Raw genomic sequence first — 18632 nt, 5'->3', positions numbered from 1 at the left:
TCCTCCGTATTTGTCAGATGAAGGACAATAAGGCTCTTGCACAGATGCAGTATCTATAGAAGAGTAAAAACTTGGAGGGAAGCAGACAACTCATTTGAACACCCAACTTTTAAACCTCATCTTGAAGCAAAATGAAATACCAGACGAATGGTGGATAGGAATTCATACCTACAAAATATTTATTAGATTCCAACAACAGAGTAAAAAAATGATATTAAGGTAGTATGGAAAAAAGAACAACCTTCAGAATTAGGAAAAGGACACAGATGATGCAATCCTCATAACTATGATTGACAGGAGACTAAACTAGCCTTTGACCCCATGAAGAGAAGTAATTTAATCAAGACTTTAGCAGATAATGATATCGATACTGCCATACTAAACTTTGTAAGTAGTGGAAAACCTGCCTGACCTGGAAAAATCCCTAAATAGCTTAAACTGCACAGGAACTTCGATAAAGCCAAGACTGAAAATAAGTAGAAGCCAGGAAAATAACTGAACAATAGAATAAATACACAGTTTCACTTATCTAGGAACCCTAATAATGGAAGTGTATCAGCAAGCCTAAGCAGTTGAAGATCTGGCTGAATACTCAATTTCAACCCTTTTTTTGGGGTCATATTTGGCATGAAAGTAAGCACTGTGAATGAATGACTTGATGATCCAGTGAAGAGAAATATCTACAATATGTGAGGTGCTTAATAATGTAGTTTTCAAAGCTCAAAGAATTTCAGGTGAACTTTTATATATTTTGTATAAAATTTTATAGTGTCCAAAATATGACAAGGTTATAATATGGCATATCGTACACCAAGGTGCATCTGCCAGTTGAAGAAAATTTGCATATGTCATAGGATTAATGCCATATACGAACTGAAGATATGCTCCACCTGTACAATATGTTTTATCACTCCTGTATAGCATGAAGCTTTTTTCCCCCTAAATTCATTGAGGTTTGAAAACTTCAAGACCATTGTGTTTCTCTAAATTTATACAGTTTTGAAAACTTCAATATCATCAAACATATTGTGGATATTTCTCATTATGGTTTCAAGTCATTGGCTCTTGGTACCTACCTCCCCATAATGAGACCCAAAAAGGGTCAAAACCACAATATGGGGAATGGTGTAAATTTTAAATAAATAACAATTATACTTCTTCATTGTAGTGCTGATTATTTAAAGTGCATATTACAATATTATGGCAATTTATGTCCATGCATCTCCCAATAGAAATTCTTGCTTCAGATGTTTATACCTCTCGGCGGCAGCCCATTCACCACAATGAGCAATTTATTTATTTATTATTTTTTTAAATTTATTTTTAATTTTGCATGAGCCCAACAGAAGTAAAGATAACCACAAATTATATTAAAAGAAACATGTCTGAAGCATGGCAGAAGTTTTATTTTTAAAAAAATAATTTAAAATAATTTTAAATTATTCACAACTTGAAAGTAAAAGGTAGCATCAAAAAAGTGAAATTTAAAATTTTTAAATTTTAAAGCTGTTGAAGGAAATTTGTATACCTGTCACAGGGTTAATGCTTGTGTATAAACTGAGGATGTGACTTACCTGTACAATGTTTTATAGCTCCTGAGTAGCATGAAGCTTTTTTTCATCCTCAATTCATCGAGCTTTGAAAACTTCTAGACCATCACACATTGCAAATATTTCTCATCACTGGGTCATTAAATGTTCACTAGTTGATGACATAGTGCTTCCTTACCCACTGACAAGATCACAAAAAGGATCAAAACTGCAGTACGGGGGAACGGCATACATTTTAAATAAATAGCATATACTTTTCCACTTTTTAATTACAATCTTTATCTTCAATTTCTTGTAACTAATGACTTAGATTATCATTCTTTTAGTGAACCAAATATACAAAAGAATAAATAAAATTAAATATTTTAACAGTTAAAGTAAAAATAAGCTGAAGACTATTATTAGGATTGATATATTAGGCTATTGATGTCCAGGTTGCTTTGTTATGATAATTTTCTCTTCGAGGCACTCTTAAAAATTTTACTATTTCCAGTTTCAGAAAAAATATATAAAATATCTATTATATATATTTTTCACCACAAAGAAAATTAGGATGACTGTAGCCACTCTCTGAATATTGAAAACATTTTCACTCGGCTTTGAACACTTCCAACATTAACTGTGGGGATGACTTGCCTAGGCTGTAAAAACTGTACAAAACGACGTAATTCACTAAAACTGGAATGCTCGCTGTATGGCACTCCTGAAATGAAATAACAGAATATTTAATCTAATAGGTGGAGAAGGTTTAAAAGAAGATTTTCAAATTAATTAAAATCAAAGCCCTATAATTAAGTAATACATGAAAATACTTAATAGGATGGAATTAGCCAAAGGAAACTTTAAAACTGATCTTGATCCCAACAACAGAAATGAAGAGAATAAACTATATCAAAAAGAATGGATCACAACTTATTGCTGCACACATTTAAAAGAAAGTGGTAGAATTATATGCTGCATGATAGAAATATTTCTTGACTGGTTGCAGAATGACACTGCCATAGTTAGCACCAAGTTAATCTGCAGATTAACTTAGTCTGTTAGAATGCCATCTCTGGAGTCATTTGCCATTATATTTCATAATCACTGGATGTGTTATTTAAAGAAACCATATACAGTAATACCCCGACTTACGCGAACTCGGAGTTACACGGTTCTTGATTTTTTCGTTTGGCAACGCTGCCGCCCACTATCTTCAAGGTCGTTTTTCATGTTATCGATATACGGTGCGACGGCGGAGAATGAGAGCGAAAGATGAACAAAATTCAACTTTGCTGATTTTATATTTTTTATATCAGTGAAGGGAAAAACACATTTCACCATAATAGCGTAAAAACCAACACAATTCCAGCTATCGATATAATCGCAAATGCAATTAGATCGAGTTTACTACCAGTTTATAACAGATTTCACTAGCAGAAACGCAACTGGATTTTTATTGTTTTATGGTAGTAACCCCTAGAAATGTGGGGTGTTAATAGTGTATCTCTGCCTTTATGGTGTTGTTTATTCAGTTGCTACATGCGCGCAGCTTTGTTTATGCGTATCAAGCGTGCCTCCTCGTTTTGTAATTGCGCTTTATTCCCTAAAAATTAGTAAAATACTTAATTAAAAGGTGTGAAAAGGAAGCGTACTGGTGAAGACACTGCAGATTCAGAGAGAAAAAGAAAAGCAATTATCGATAAACAGAGGCGGAGGTCAAAAATTCTTACTCGGGAAAATTTATAGTGGCCTCATACTATGGTTTATGGCCAAAATCACACTGGCCCACCAGGGTTACACTGGCCCCGGTAAGGCTTATGGCCAGTCCGCCTCTGTCGATAGAGAAAAAATATGAAATTGTGAAACGCTTTGAGCGAAATGAAAGACCATGTGATATTGCACGTGCTACAGGCCTAAATGAAGCAACGGCAAAAAGCACATGACAATTGCAAACTTGACAGGTTGAAAATTGAAAAGGGCTCAATTGTAAAGGGCTTAAAAATTTTAGAAAACATAGACTCCAACGAAGAACGCGTTATAGCTACAAAGCAAGGAATAAAAAAAATTATTAGCTTGCTACGAAGAAATTCTGCGTGAAAAAAAGAAGGCGCTGTGTCGTCAGATGAATTTGTTAGATTTTATGAAGCCATCGACATCGAAATAACTTTTTAACGTAAGTCATTTGTTTTTTTAATACATATTTTGTATTAATATGTATACAGAACTGCAATTTTATTAATATTTTTCTTCTAAACTAGTGTTTTTGTTAGTCCTTGGTCTCAATTGAGCAAAATTTATATGTATTTATATGCAAAGTTGTACCCCGACTTACGCGAATTCGACTTACGCGATTTTCGTCGGACCCACCTATCGCGTAACTTCGGGGTATTACTGTACATAACTTCTGTTACAAACTAATCAAATTTTTTTGCAGAAACTTACAACTTATTAAAACTTGCTTTTGAAAAGAAAACAATGAGCAACACCCAAACACAGTGATTTTCAAAATTCACCTGGGACGGTGCTGCCAGGTATTCACAAACTATACCCATTCTAAAAATAATATATGTTCAGCTTACAAAATCCAGACTGAACCATAACATGCTATGTTTTTTTAAGGAAGTACTATCACTATAAAATTCCACTGTTGACACCAAAGCTTTCAATGGCAACTGCCATTGAAAGCTTTGGTTTTATTTTATTGATATAACTCCATGCTAATTATAAGCTCAGTGATCACTGAATTATGACCACCCCATCTGCAATGGACTATGCTGCATAGCTTGCAGTGTAAAATGCTGAACAGCTTCATATGCTAGAGCAGTGGTAATTTGCATTTGGTTGTGCAAGTCAAAGTGATAAAGCAGCAGTTATGAGACAGTAGATATCATGGAGTTTAAAAATGGGCATGATTGTGGAAGCTCATGCATTAGGTGCTTCGATATCAGAAACGGCACATCTTATCAGTTGCTCGGGTGTGGCTAAGGTGTACAAAGAATGGTGTCAAATGGGTCAAACTACCTGTTGACAGAACTGTAAAGGATGTTCACGGGAAGCTTTGGGCACAGTGCGTTGCATGGGCTCAACAGCAGGTCACTGTATAACAGTTGATATTGCAATACAATATGGGAAATGCGAGAAAAACATCCAAAATTACAAGCCAGACATGTATGGGGTTCCACAGCAGACAATCCAAGAGACAACCTCTCCTCACTGCTGATCACTGACGGTGAATGTCATGGTGCCAACAACATGCTGGTTAGACACTGGAGTACTGGCAACGAGTGTGGTGGTCGGTTGAATCTAAATACATGGTGAAACTTGCCGATGGATGCCTTCACATGTGGTGAAAGCAACGAGTCCAGATCCATCATGCATGGTGCCCACTATCTAGGTAGCATTGGTTGCTTAATATTTGGTATGTTTTTCTGGCAAGAGCTAAGACCCCTGGTAGGTATGGTTAACATTTCATTGGTGAGATCTGCCTGCAGCTCTCAGGAGACCATGTGCACCCTGCCATTGGTGCATGGAAGACATGTTGCATGTCTTCCAAGGCGACAGTGTGCCATGTCACTGGGCATGCACTGTGCACATGTGGTTCAAGGAATACAGTAAAAATAAAATCATCCATCTTCATTGGTCACCAAATTCTCCTGAATTCAATCCAATTGAAAACACCTGTGGGATGTTTTGAAATGGTGAGGTGTATGAACATGCAACCATCATCTATTCTAGGGGTGGCCAAAAAGTCGATCACGACGAATTTTAAATATACAGCAAATATTTTAAATATACAGAATTTTAAATATATTAATTTTAAATATAATGCGGTTCGCTTTACGCTGATTCGCTATAACACTGTTCTTATATTATAACTCGTATCTGACTATAACGCTGTCACAGATCACTATAACGCTCTTTTACAGATTGCATTTTTGGCATATTTAACGAAATCGTTTCATTTGATGGAGTCGATAGCTTGAAAATTAATAGCAAAACAGCATTAAAACGTTTCCCACGCCGACTTGAGAAATTTTCCCATGCTCAGTGAAATTTTCTCGCATGCTAATTTAATTGCAGTACAGTGACTTGTTACGTAGTTCCGAGATCAACATTTTAAAAAATGATCAAGTATATTGCTTGTAATATTTGTGTTATATGCATTTATCCGAAGCCTAGTCATCACTCAGTACCGTATTAGACATCGTGCGTAACGGAGTTTACTTGAACATTGTTTCGTAATTAATGCAACCAACGCAGTTACATTTTTAGTTAATAATGGCTGATAAGAATGAAAAAAGCAATGTCTGGGCACAGTACGAAGACTATAAATGTAAGAAAAAGGCTGAATTTGAAAATTAAATTAGACGTTTTGAAGCGAATCGATTCTGGTCAACCACAAGCAGATGTGTGCCATAATTTAGGACTTGCAAATTTAGCTGTAAGAACAATTATAAAAAAATAAAGAATTAATTTTAGCAGTGGGAAAGATAGCTGTTTCACTGCAAGCAACTAGGACTAGGCCGGCTATTAGTATTGAAATGGAAAGACTAACTAATTTTATTGAAGATAATATCCAATGCAGAATTCAGTTAAGTTAAATATTATATTAAAAAAAAAAAAAAAAAAAAGAGAGAGAGAGAGAGATTAGCCAATATGATCTGATCTGAAGAAAACTCCTTAAAAAAAAAAAAAAAAAAAAGTTTAAACTGGTAGGGGCTGGTTGAATAGATTTAAAATCCAGGGAGAAGCCGAAACTTTCAAAAGAGAACTTGTTAAAATTATTGAAGAGGGGTATTATGTGTTATATTTCTCAACAAGTTTTTAACATAGATTAAGCAGGATTTTTGTAGAAATGAATGCCTAAAAGAAGTTTCATACTGAAAGAAGAAAAAAACATGCCAAGTTTCAAAGCGGTGAAGGATCAGTTACTTTATTGTTGGGTGGTAACGCTGCGCTGCGGGGAATTTAAAATTAATACCCCTTTTAGTTTATTTGGAAGAGGGCCAAAGTTCAACCCAAAATCAACACATTTTTCATGATTAAATTCATCAATTAAATTAAATCAATTTAGATCAATTAAATTTTAGAGGTGTATAAAGCCTTGAATGGTTTAAGCATGCTCAATGCTGATGGGATTCTTCCTCTAGCTCAGAAAAATCACCTGAGAGGGCATAAATTCAAATTGAGGAAAGACAGATGTAGGATAGACGTGCGGAAATTTGCCTTTAGCCAGCGGGTGGTTGGTTGGTGGAACAGACTTCCATCCCTTGTGGTGGAGGTTGATAGCCTAAATAAGTTTAAGGCTCAGCTGGACAGGTATTTTGAACGAACAGAGGGGTGAAGTGGAAGTGGGTTTTTTTTTTTTTTTTTGGCTGATGCTGCATAAGCTTGCTTTCTTGCATCAAATGCCTCTACTAATGCTAATGCTAATGCTAAATTCATGATTTTAATTGGAATTTTAAGTTTAATTTTTATATGTAAGTAGTTACCACATAATTATATACGTATGTAATGCAGAATATTTTATATGTACAAATATTTGAATATTAAGTATTTTGACCGACATTTGTGCATCTTTTCACTACCATTTATTATTGATTAGGAAATATCCTATGGCACCAACCGCAACTTACAAATACATATGTTACCTTATGGGAATGTGGCGCTTGCTTAGTTTTTTTTTTTTTTTTTGATTTGGTAGTTGTTGGCGCATCGGCTTCTGTGGCCATATTGCACCTCCCAAGGTTTTTGCAGTACTTTGATCCAAGCCCGAGGCGGGAATCGAACCCGCGACCTTTGGGTTGCCGGGCAGGTACTTTACCCACTCGGCTAGCCCGGTCGGCGCTTGCTTAGTGCGGATTCACTTAGTGCTCTGTTTTTCCAGAATGAATTATCAGCGTTAAGCAGGGGTCACCTGTATATAAAAATAGATTAGCCAAATTTAAATGTTGTTATTGTTATCCGTCCCACTGCATACGCTTATTACAAATCTGTTGAACCACATGACTTCTCTTGTTGCTGCACAGCCGCTACGTTTGTCTAGTGAAAATTCACGCAGTTACATTATGGAGAGCGCAATGTGTGTCGAATTCTTATTTAGATTACTTGATATTAATAACTGGACAGTACTTATACGTTAATTTAATACCCTTTGATTTAAAATGAATACTACAAAAAAGAGTAAAACGCATCATTTTCATCAAGAGTGAGAACTACTTTTTATACGGAGAATAACGAGAATACATTTTTATAATGATGAAAGAAAAATGTTTTGATTTGCAATGCATCCGCAGCTATACCCAAAAAACGAAATTTAGAAAGGCACTTCAATGCGCTCCATGGTAAATACCAATCGGATTTTCCGCCTAATAGTGACCTTAGAAAAAATAAATTAAAAGAACTTAAATCCAGATTATTCGCACAACAAAGTTTCTTCATGACACCTAATTTACAATCTAAAGCAGTAACTGTAGCATCATTTGAAGTGGTCGTCTTGCAAAAAATGCAAATTATTTTCTGATGGTCAATTCATCAAAGATGCATATTTAGACAGAACAGATTCTCTTTAAATACTAAAAGTGTTATAGACATACAGCTCAATCTCATTTTTATTCGTATGGTTTTCAATGATTCTGCCACTAGAGAAGAACTGCTAGGTATAGTTTTGTTAAAAGAATGAACTAGAGGTCTTGATATACTTAACGCATTCAAAAATTTTATTGAAAAAATTAAATTACCACTATTTAAGCTTGTCTCAATAACAACAGATGGAGCTAAAGTAATGAAGGGGCATCTTAACGGATTCATCACATTGTGCCAAAAGGATGATGAATTCCCAGATTTGAGTTACCAGTGTATCATCCACCAACATGTGTTAGCCAACAAAAGATTAAATACAAAAAGTGTTATGGACATAGCTTTCAAAATCATGAATTGCATCAGAGGACAATCTCTTCAAAGGAGATGTTTCAAAATGCAACTCGATGAAAATGAACCAGATCTGATATTACACACAGATGTGATCTGATATTACACACAGGTGGCTGAGTTGGAGTAAGTTTTTACAGCGAAATTTGTTGAATGAAATTAAAAAAAATGGTTGATCAAAGGGCAGATGATTATCAGCAGCTACAAGATAAGGAGTGGTTGTGTGTTTGGCTTTTTTGGCAGATTTTACCAGTAAATTAAGTGATCTGAATTTAGAATTGTTGTTGTTGTTGTTATTTGGTTTTTAGGAGCATTAGCAACTAAGGCCATATTGCTCCGGGATATGCGGTGGTCATTCCCTGACCTTCCCGCATCCCCCGTATTTGGTGAATTTAGAATTACAAGAAAAAAATAAAAATGTGGGCGACATGATTAGTACTATTTCTGCATATAAATATCAATTTTTGGCAATGGCTAAGGGTCTCAAAGAAAAAAAATTCAATCATTCTGCAAAATCATTGAAAAAATATCCTATTTTTGAATTAACTAGTTTTGAATTAACTTTCTCAATTTCAGAAACAAAATAAGTTTTTGAAATTGAGAAAGTTGTCGATGATTTTGAAACCAGATTCAATGATTTTAAAACAATTGAAGACGTTCAATATATTTCTTATCCATCTCTAAAGCGTTTAGGGCATACGCCTCAAGCTATGGGAGAGTCTAGACTATGTATAAATATAGTGCAAGCGCATCAGAAATACATAGCTATATCTGAATAAATCAGAATATTAGTAAAACGGCATCGTTTTAAGTTATATCTCATATTGTGAATACCTTCACGAGTTGCCATGATATTGCACTACTTCGAATAAGTAACACTTCACCTAAGGAGAAGACTAATGTTACTTATTCTCAGATGGATACCACTACCCAGATGGCACCGTTTCAGGGCTATTTGGCCCTTCTTACCCACCCACCGAAGAAGGTCTTCTCCTTAGGTGAAGTGTTACTTATTCGAAGTAGTGCAATATCATGGCAACTCGTGAAGGTATTCACAATATGAGATATAACTTAAAACAATGCCGTTTTACTAATATTCTGATTTATTCAGATATAGCTATGTATTTCTGATGCGCGCTTGCACTATATTTATACATTTCTTATCCATTTATTGTAGACTTAGATACGAAACAAATTGCAGAAAAAAATCGCTGAGATTTTTCACATGGGAAAATATTATTTGAAAATGAAATTATACATTGCGAAACGATATCTTCCTAAAAGTCAGATCATCAGAAAGACTTTTGGAAATATGTTTGCCAAGAAAAGTACTCAAATGTAAAAAAATGCAGTGAACTTTTAAATTCCTGTTTTGGTTCCCCATATCTATGTGAAGCAGCCTTTTCATATTTGAAACAAAGCCGGGTGAGTAAAGTGTCTGCCTGGCAACCCAAAGGTCGCGGGTTCGAATCCCGCCTCAGGCTTGGATATTACAATGGTGCTGTACTCTCCAGTTGGACCTCGCAGCCACGATACATGAAGGAAGCAGGAAAAACTGGTTCCTTCGTGTATTGCTCACATCATATGATAAAAAAAAAAAAAAAAAAAATTTTTTTTTGAAACAAACAAAGACCAAGAATCACTCTACTCTTACAGACCTGCATACAGATGATTCTTTATGGTTGGCCTTTATGATTCTTTATGATTTTGAAAGCTTGGCAGATGGCATGAAGACACAAACTTCACATAAATTAAAATTTTAAATACCCATGAATTTAAAATAAGAATTCTGAATTGTATTTAATTTTAAAATTTATAAACAACATTTTTCAATGTGTTGATTAACTTTTTTAACCATGTGCAACGAAATCCTTGAAATGGTAGATCGCGGCACATTCTGAAGTAGGTTGCATCACAAATTAATTTGGCCACCCCTTCCAATACCATGGAAAGCCTTGCAGGCAGCATTGCTGCAGAACTCTGTGGATGTTTTCAGACATTTAGTGGAGTCAATGAAAATGGTGGCCCAACACAGTATTAGGTAGATGATCACTCAGTGTATAATTCCTTTACAAGGCACATCAAAATTGTAAAGAATGTGTTTCATAAATCAAGCATTAGCAGCTGTTATCTGTGCTAATGGTGTCCAAACATGGTATTAAGAGGTGGTCATAATTTGGTGATTACTGAATGAAAAAACCTTTTTTTGGGGGGGGGGAATAACAATCCAACATGAAGTTCTCTAAACATGTATTGTTATCAGTTTTAACTTCGTACTTTTATCAATTTTTCATTTTATCAGCATAAGTCACTTTAAATGTTTTAAAATGAATAGTTTGATCCTATCTTTATCCTGTATCTATTTTTTTTTTAAATTTACATTTTTAGTATGCCATATATATGGGTTAGTGTATTTATTGCAGTTATTAAGAGTGGTTATTTTCCCAACCTTGAGGTACCTTTATAAGCTTGACTTCTGTTCTGAGGAAAAATAATGGAGTCAGGGATTACATAAGTAATGCAGGATAGTCTTGACAGAAACACAGTTATAAGGTAATCACAGCATGGATCTGTTAGGAGGATCTTTTGTTATCAATCTCGGCTACTATGAAGCAGTCAAAAGAAATGGATGCAAAAAATAATTTTTATGTTATATGTATACTTAGATTTCAGTAAGGCTTTTGATACTGTTCTACATGGAATTTTTTTCCTTCTCCACCTGCTGTATAAATTAACATTTAAATCAAGAATCCACCTTTTTCTTATATACTTGGATAATAATGGAATTCTTTTTATTTCACCTTGAGCCATCCAAAAATGGTAGTTCTCAATCTTCTAGTTCCATTTTGAACCTAACAGTTTGATGTCTATTATTGATGTACTGAAAATATTGTTTTAATTGTGGTTCCTGTGTTATAATGTCAAAAAAAAAAAAAAAAAAAAAAAATCCACATATCTGATCCATACTTGCAGGCCTTGCAGTGATCAAACCAATGGCACTCTCTCTCTCTCTTTTCAAAATCTCCCACACAGATATCTGCCAAGAGTGGCAAAAGTACATTCCCCATACCTGTATGTTTATATGTAAATCTTTCCTGCAAATCTATATATCCATATTCTAAAGCCAATGTAATAATTTAATTATCAGTGTTAGTACTTTTTTTGTTTGTGGCTTCCCACCCTCTTCTTTTAGTTTTTATTATCTCTACTGCTTCTATCATCAGACTAATTGTATACATGTTCTACATCCATACTTGCCACGATAGTATTGTTATTAAATTTTTTTTTCTTTCTTTCTTGATAACATTGATGGAGTCAATCGAATTTTTTAAGCAATTATTTTTGAGCGGATTTAAATGAAAACTAACCATTTACCTAAATTTTCTGCTGGACTTTTGGTGTTTTACTGCTGGCAGGTCTAATGAAATTGTATGTTCTTTTATTAATAATCCCTTTGTCTAGTAAATGTTTTATATCCTTTGTGAGTTTTGTTCTCTACTAGCAATCAGATCTTTCTTAATTTCACTGTATATTACCATCATGACCGAGGTTGCTTAGCTTGTTAATTATATACAAGGAGATAAACGCACTGCAACAAGTAGGCAAAAACTGCCTATCACTCAAAAAACATCATCAAAACTTTAATGTGCAAAACACATTTAATGATGAATGTAAAATGATTTCCAGGATCCTCATTTAGGTTTCCATGGGACATGGTCAAAAATTCCTATGCAAATACATGGAAAATTACAAGAATGATACTTCACAGGAAAATTTAAAAAATGCGCAATAGAGAATAATTCGAAAAAAGCAATCATAATACCATACATAAAAGGAAGAGAGGAGAAAACCATGATAACCTGCAACAAAAATATGGATTTAAATAAATGAAATAGGAAATATTTAACAAAATGGGAATATTTTAAGTGACACATTCCCATGAACTAGGAGAAGACAAAAATGCAGGAAGGTTATTTGAAACTAGAATTGCTAAATATTGTTAATAGGTAGAAAAGGGAAATAATAGAAAATAGATGAATTTTCTAGGATGCTTAACATGCTAATGCATTAAGGCAAAAATTTCAGAACAATTGTAGTTGGGGGGGGGGATTTATAAAAAGAAAAGTTAATGAAGATATGTATATAAGAAAATTTAAAGATAGGACAATAGACAGACGTATAAGGAGAGATACAGATGCAGCTATTGGCAATAGAATATAAATTTTATAAAAAAAAAAAAAAAAAAAATTTCTGGAATGTGATGTTGTTAACTAAGGTAATAATCTATTTCTTTTATCATATAAATTCTTCAGATTTATTTCTTTTATGTAATAATAATTTATCAGAATTTATTTAAAATGATACCAACGTACTAAATTTTAACTTACTATTTTACTGAAAAAACATTAGAATTTATACAAAAGAAACAAATGGCCATTTATTAAAGATTAATATATCCCCATATGCACAAATACATACACAGCATAGCAAGTAATGAGGCCGAATTCAAATAAGGCAAAATAAGGATAAAGAAAATATTTACTTATTTGTCAATCTAAAAACAGTCCAAAAAGGACCGAATACTCTTGTTAGAGCATTTGTACAAGCTTTGGAAAGATTTGGGAAACTTGTCTACTATGATGATATTTAGTTCTGCCATTATAATTTTCTCATTTTTCAAATTGAAGAAAGACAGTTGTAGAATAGATATGCAGAAATTTGCCTTTAGCCAGTGGGTAGTTGATTGCTGGAACCAACTTCCATCTGTCACTGTCGAGCTGATAGTTAAATTAATTCAAGGAAGAACTGGACAAATTTTTAGAGCAAATGGATGTGTGAAATGGGATTTTTTTTTTTTTGGCTGATGCTGTATAAGCTTGCTTTCTTGTACCATGTGCCTATACTAATGCTAATGCTAAAACCTTCTTGTTTGATTGTGCTTAGCAGCAATGAAGAGAAAGAAAATTAAATGAATGTAAATTATCTGACATATATGAATCACAGTTCGTAAGACGTTTGTTAAGTTATTACTAATTTTAATAAAAATTAAGTTTCTGATAGTTATATAAAAATGGTGTTTTTCTGTTAGCTTTTGGAACATAACCTCCCCTTTTTGTACGGTTCTTAGTCCATATAACATGGTTTCATACTACACAAGATTTTATAGGGACCTAACTACCGTGTTATATGAAGGTTACCTGTACTTTGCTATCAAAATTCCTGTATAAAATTGACAAGACCCCATGACCTGCTCTGACAGCCTGTCTGTACTACTCAAAAAACTTCATATCTGGCTGCACAATTACCCCCAGGTCTTTTTCATTCTCTACTACCCTGAGTAATAGCGCACAGTTGGTACGTTACTCTAGGATTACTGCTACCCATATGCAGTACTTTGCATTTGTCAACGTTAAAACTTCAGTTGCCACCTCTCAGCCCATCTTCCCAACTTGTCTAGATCCTGCAGTAGCATGCTGTCATTATTGTCATTAAAAACCCTGCCAACCTTCATATCGTCTGCAAACTTGGCCATTAAGTCTGATATACCTTCATCAATATCACTGATAAATATACAAAACAACAATGAGTCCAACACCGAACCCTGGGGGTCTCCACTGATAACATTAGTCCATGAAGAGCAGTGTCCATTGATTACCATTCTGTCTTCTCCCGCTAAACCATCTCTTTATCCATAGCAGCAACTTGCCCTTAATGTCATACTGCTCCAATTTGTACAACAGTCTTCCATGTGCAACAGTATCAAAAGCTTTCCTGCAATCCAAGTACTTGGGTGGTTATAAAATAAGTTTCCCTATTCGAGAGACCCTAGTGTCAAAACGGTTAGAGAGAACTGTGAAAATTGGTGGGTATGTCATTCAGGGTATGGGGGAAGCGATTTGTAGAAGAAAAAAAAATTATTTCAAATTTATGCCATCAGGGGAATATGGCGCTGCACATATGTAAAAGTTGTCATTTACTTCAAGACACACTGCTTACTTTGAACCAGTTCCAATACAGGAAGAATTCAAAAATACCATCAGAGAACTAACGTGTGGCAAGTCACCTGGAATTGATTAAAACTACAGGTGTGAAGGGCACTGAGTTTTTTCATAAAATGATTGTAAAAATTTGGGAAACGGGATGGTGGCCATCAGATTGGAAGAAATCAATTTTCATCCCCTTACCAAAAAAGGAGATCTGAAAATTTGCTTAAATTACAGAATATTAACCTAACCTAATTTCTCATGCTAGCAAGATTCTTCTTAAAACCATATTAAACAGAATCTCAAGAAAACTTGAAGAAATGGCAGAAGAGCAAGCAGGTTTCAGAAGGGGTAGAGAAACTGGAGGTCAGATCTTAAGTCTATGATAGATTAATGAAAAATGCAAAGAATTCAATGTTCCATTCGTTTTGTGTTTTATAGATTATGCAAAAGCATTTGATTGTGTTCAACATGAGAAACTATGGGAAACGATGACTACTGTGGGTTTTCCAATCCACATAATTTAAGCTAATTAAGTTATTGTACCAGGAAGGAACTGTGAGAATGAACATGGGAAACATGGACTTTTTCACAATACGTAATGGTGTCAGGCAGGGCTGTATTTTGTCACCTCACCTTTTTAATCTTTATGCCGAAGATATAATGCATGAAGCTTTGGAAGATTTAGGGACTGGCATCAAAATTGGAGGACTGAAGATAAACAACCTTCATTATGCAGATGATACTGTGCTAATTTGTGATTCTACGGATAATCTTAAAGAAACTCTGAGAAGAGTATGTGAAGCAAGTAAGAAAAAAGGACTGTTTCTGAATGTGTGTAAAACTAAAATTATGGTGATTGGTGATAATGTCGATTCCAGTAACGTTATGGTTAATGGGCAAGATATCGAAGAATTTGATGATTTAGGGTCAAGAATAAATAAAAATAATGATTGCTCAAACAATGTAAAGAGACGACAGACAATTGCTAAAATGTTGGTCACTGATCTGATAAAATTATGGGGAGATGCCCTTAAAGACGAAATTGAGAATAATTGATTCGTTAATTTTTCCAGTTGCCACTTATGGATGTGAAGGATGGAATCTGAAAAGAGTTGATAGGAAGAAAATTGAGACATTTGAAATGTGGTGTTATAGGAGAATACTGTGTATTTTTTTACTTGGATCAAAGAACAAATGAGTGAATATTGAATAAAATTGGCAGGTCTAAAATTCTTCTTCATAGCATAAACAAAAGAAAACTCAAGTTTTTTGGTCATATAGTAAGGGAAAACTTTCTGTTGAAGAATATAATGGAAGGAAAAACTGAGGGGAAGAGGTGCAGAGGATTTTTTGATTTTGATTTGGTAGTTGTTGGCGCATCGGCTTCTGTGGCCATATTGCACCTCCCAAGGTTTTTGCAGTACTTTGATCCAAGCCCGAGGCGGGAATCGAACCCGCGACCTTTGGGTTGCCGGGCAGGTACTTTACCCACTCGGCTAGCCCGGTCGGCCGGGTGCAGAGGAAGACCTGCAACTAGGTGGAAGGATGGGATCAGTGAACTTCTGGGCATGACACTTTGCGATGCTGCTTGTATAGCACACGATCAAATGCAGTTGGAGGAATTTGTTGGTGGTCACAACAGCTCCTCGGGGAGCTATGTGACTGGAAGAAGAAGACGCTGCTTACGCAAATGCCATCCTGTTAGATAAAAGCAGAAAGGCCAATGCCACTGCCAATAACCATTATGGCTCAAAAAAGGGACGTGCTTTTTTAGTAAAACTGTTCTACCAGAATAATAATAATGCTAATGCAGCACTACATGAATATTGGAAACTTAAAAGGTTTGCATAAAGGACCTTTTGACGTCAGTGGGGCTTCAAAAACCAATAAAGAAATTTGAAGCGACCAGGGATTTAGGTGTAATTCCAGATTACGACCACGTATCAGAACGGAGGTAGTGAATGAAGTGGTGATTGCAATGGCCTCCAGATCAGAATGTGAAACACTACCAGTCGGTAGTGCCAGAGGTGTGTCAAGAGACTTGAACCTTCCTTGGTCTACTGTACGTAAAGTGCTTCGAATAATTTTATGCTGGTTCCTGTACAAGAGTCATGTAGTGCAAGAACTAAAGTCTTGTGATCAGCAACAACAAATAGACTTTGCTCTGCAATTTCTGGCTCTTATGGAACTGACGATACATGGGATCATCGAATTATCTTGTAGTCTGATGAGGCAAATTTCACTTCATGGGGGCTGTAAATCACAAAACTGTTGAATATAGGGAACTTTTTGACCATCTGCTGTGTGTGCATGAAAGACCACTACAAAGTTCATATGTTACAGTACGGTGTGGATTCACAGCAGAGTTTATAATCGGACCAGTTTCCTTTGAAGAGTCTACACTTCATAGCCGTAAAGTGTACGGTAACTAATGCATGGTACTGCACTCTTCTAAGAAATCACATTATTCCCGTTCTGCAAGAAAGGCAATGCTTGGAGACCATAGCGTTCATGCAAGATGGTAACCCCTCCCCACATTGGTCAACAAGTGAAAGAACTACTCCATTCAACATTCAGAAATAATCACATCATTTCTAAAGACTTTCTGCAGTTCTGGCCAGCCCAATCACCAGATCTCAATCCCTTGATTTCTGGCTATGGAGATACCTGAAAGACAGAGTTTACCATGGTGGCCTACAGACGCTTGTTGATTTGAAAGCAAGCATTAACCAGCATGTTCCCAATGCTACGTGAAACTGTGTTGCATGCAGTCCTCCATTTTCAGAATGTCATTTCAACTGAAGGAAAGCACATAGAACAATATCTGTAAATTTCTAAGTTATGATATTAAAATCTAATCCTAAGTTAAGTATTCCATCTCATGTTTACAGTGCCAATTTCTCCCCTAGTGTTGGAAATTTTAATTATTTTTTTTCCCTTCTACATAGCCCATACGCTTCCCCATACTCTAAATGACATACCCACCGATTTTCACAGCACTATCTCTAACCATTTTGACACTAGGGTCTCCTGAATAGGCAAATTTATTTTATAACCATCCGGTATATGATATCAAAATTATTTTTTGCATCTAGTTCTATTGTGACCACATTGTAGTATCAAATTAAATTTTCCAGGCAAGACTTCCACTTAATAAAGCCATGCTATGTCTGAACTATAACTGCAGTCTTGTCTAGATGGTCCTGCATTGCTTCTTTAACCAGTGACTCCATTTCCCTGGAACAAGTTAAACTAACAGGTTGGTAATTACCTGTGTCACCCTTTGAACACCCTTTGTGAATAGGGAATACATTTGCACATCTCCAATCTGTGGGGATCTTCCCTGAATTCAAGGGTGCTCTCATAATTATGGCTAAGGGTTTGCTTACTTCTTTTGCTACCTCCTTTCATATAATTGGTTATATCCCCTCCTGCCCAAATGCTTTTCTTATGTTTAACTTCAATTTCTCATCCACATTGCTCTCGGTTATTACAAAATCCTTTAGCTCTCTGCTAGAGTTTGATAAACTTTTGGCATTCCACTCCCTAAATAACTCCTTGTGTGTGAATGTAGTTGCAAAATACTCATTCAGTTTGCCAGCTACCTGAGCAGGATCACCAATAGTCGAACCATCGATATCAAGTGGACAAATCTGATTCATCCCCTTCTTTCTAGAGTTTACATACATAAAGAAGTCTTTGCTTTGCCAAAGACTTCTTTATGTATGTAAAGGTTTCTTTTTGCCAAAGGTTTGTCGTAATCTCTTTGCGACTTGATTACGACTAGCTCTTGTATCTACCATAGGCGTCTGTGTATCCTGATAATTTATATGCATCCCATGCACTTTTCTTCTCTGCCACAAGTCTCATTAATTCATCTAACATCCATTTGGGCATAAACCTTGAACAGTATTTCTTAGTTGCTATGAAAAGCCTAGTAGCTTCGAAGATCAATTCTTGAATGCTTCCCATTTAGAATTTTCTGCTGGTAATGTCATCGGTTGGTCCCACTGTATAGAATTTATAAACTGTCTGAGATCACTGTAGTCACCTTTACGAAAGCAAAAACCCTTCTCTTTATCCATGATGGTAGTTACACCTTTGAGTAAATCCCATATCAATACACTGTGATCACTGCCACCAAGTGGTTCCTTTATTTGCAGATTCTTAATGCATGAATAAC

The 18632-nt window shown here is 35.3% G+C and overlaps 1 protein-coding gene across 2 annotated transcripts in view; it reads right to left on the bottom strand.

The window, feature by feature from the left end:
* Positions 1–1984: 1984 nt before the first annotated feature.
* The window catches only part of LOC150085629 (uncharacterized), a 126838-nt gene continuing 110190 nt past the window's right edge, over positions 1985–18632 (bottom strand). For both annotated transcript variants that reach the window (XM_090374145.1, XM_090374146.1), the window contains exon 9: positions 1985–2253. In XM_090374145.1, the coding sequence (XP_090230271.1) occupies positions 2099–2253 (155 nt within the window). In that variant the 3' untranslated portion in view covers positions 1985–2098. The remainder of the gene's footprint in view (positions 2254–18632) is intronic.

This window comes from Mastigoproctus giganteus, chromosome 5 (assembly GCF_048544385.1).
Source record: "Mastigoproctus giganteus isolate SK-2022 chromosome 5, ASM4854438v1, whole genome shotgun sequence".
NCBI classification, from domain to species: Eukaryota; Metazoa; Arthropoda; class Arachnida; order Uropygi; family Thelyphonidae; genus Mastigoproctus; species Mastigoproctus giganteus.
Note: the sequence above shows the minus strand (reverse complement) of the source record. Positions and strands in the feature narration are given on the sequence as shown.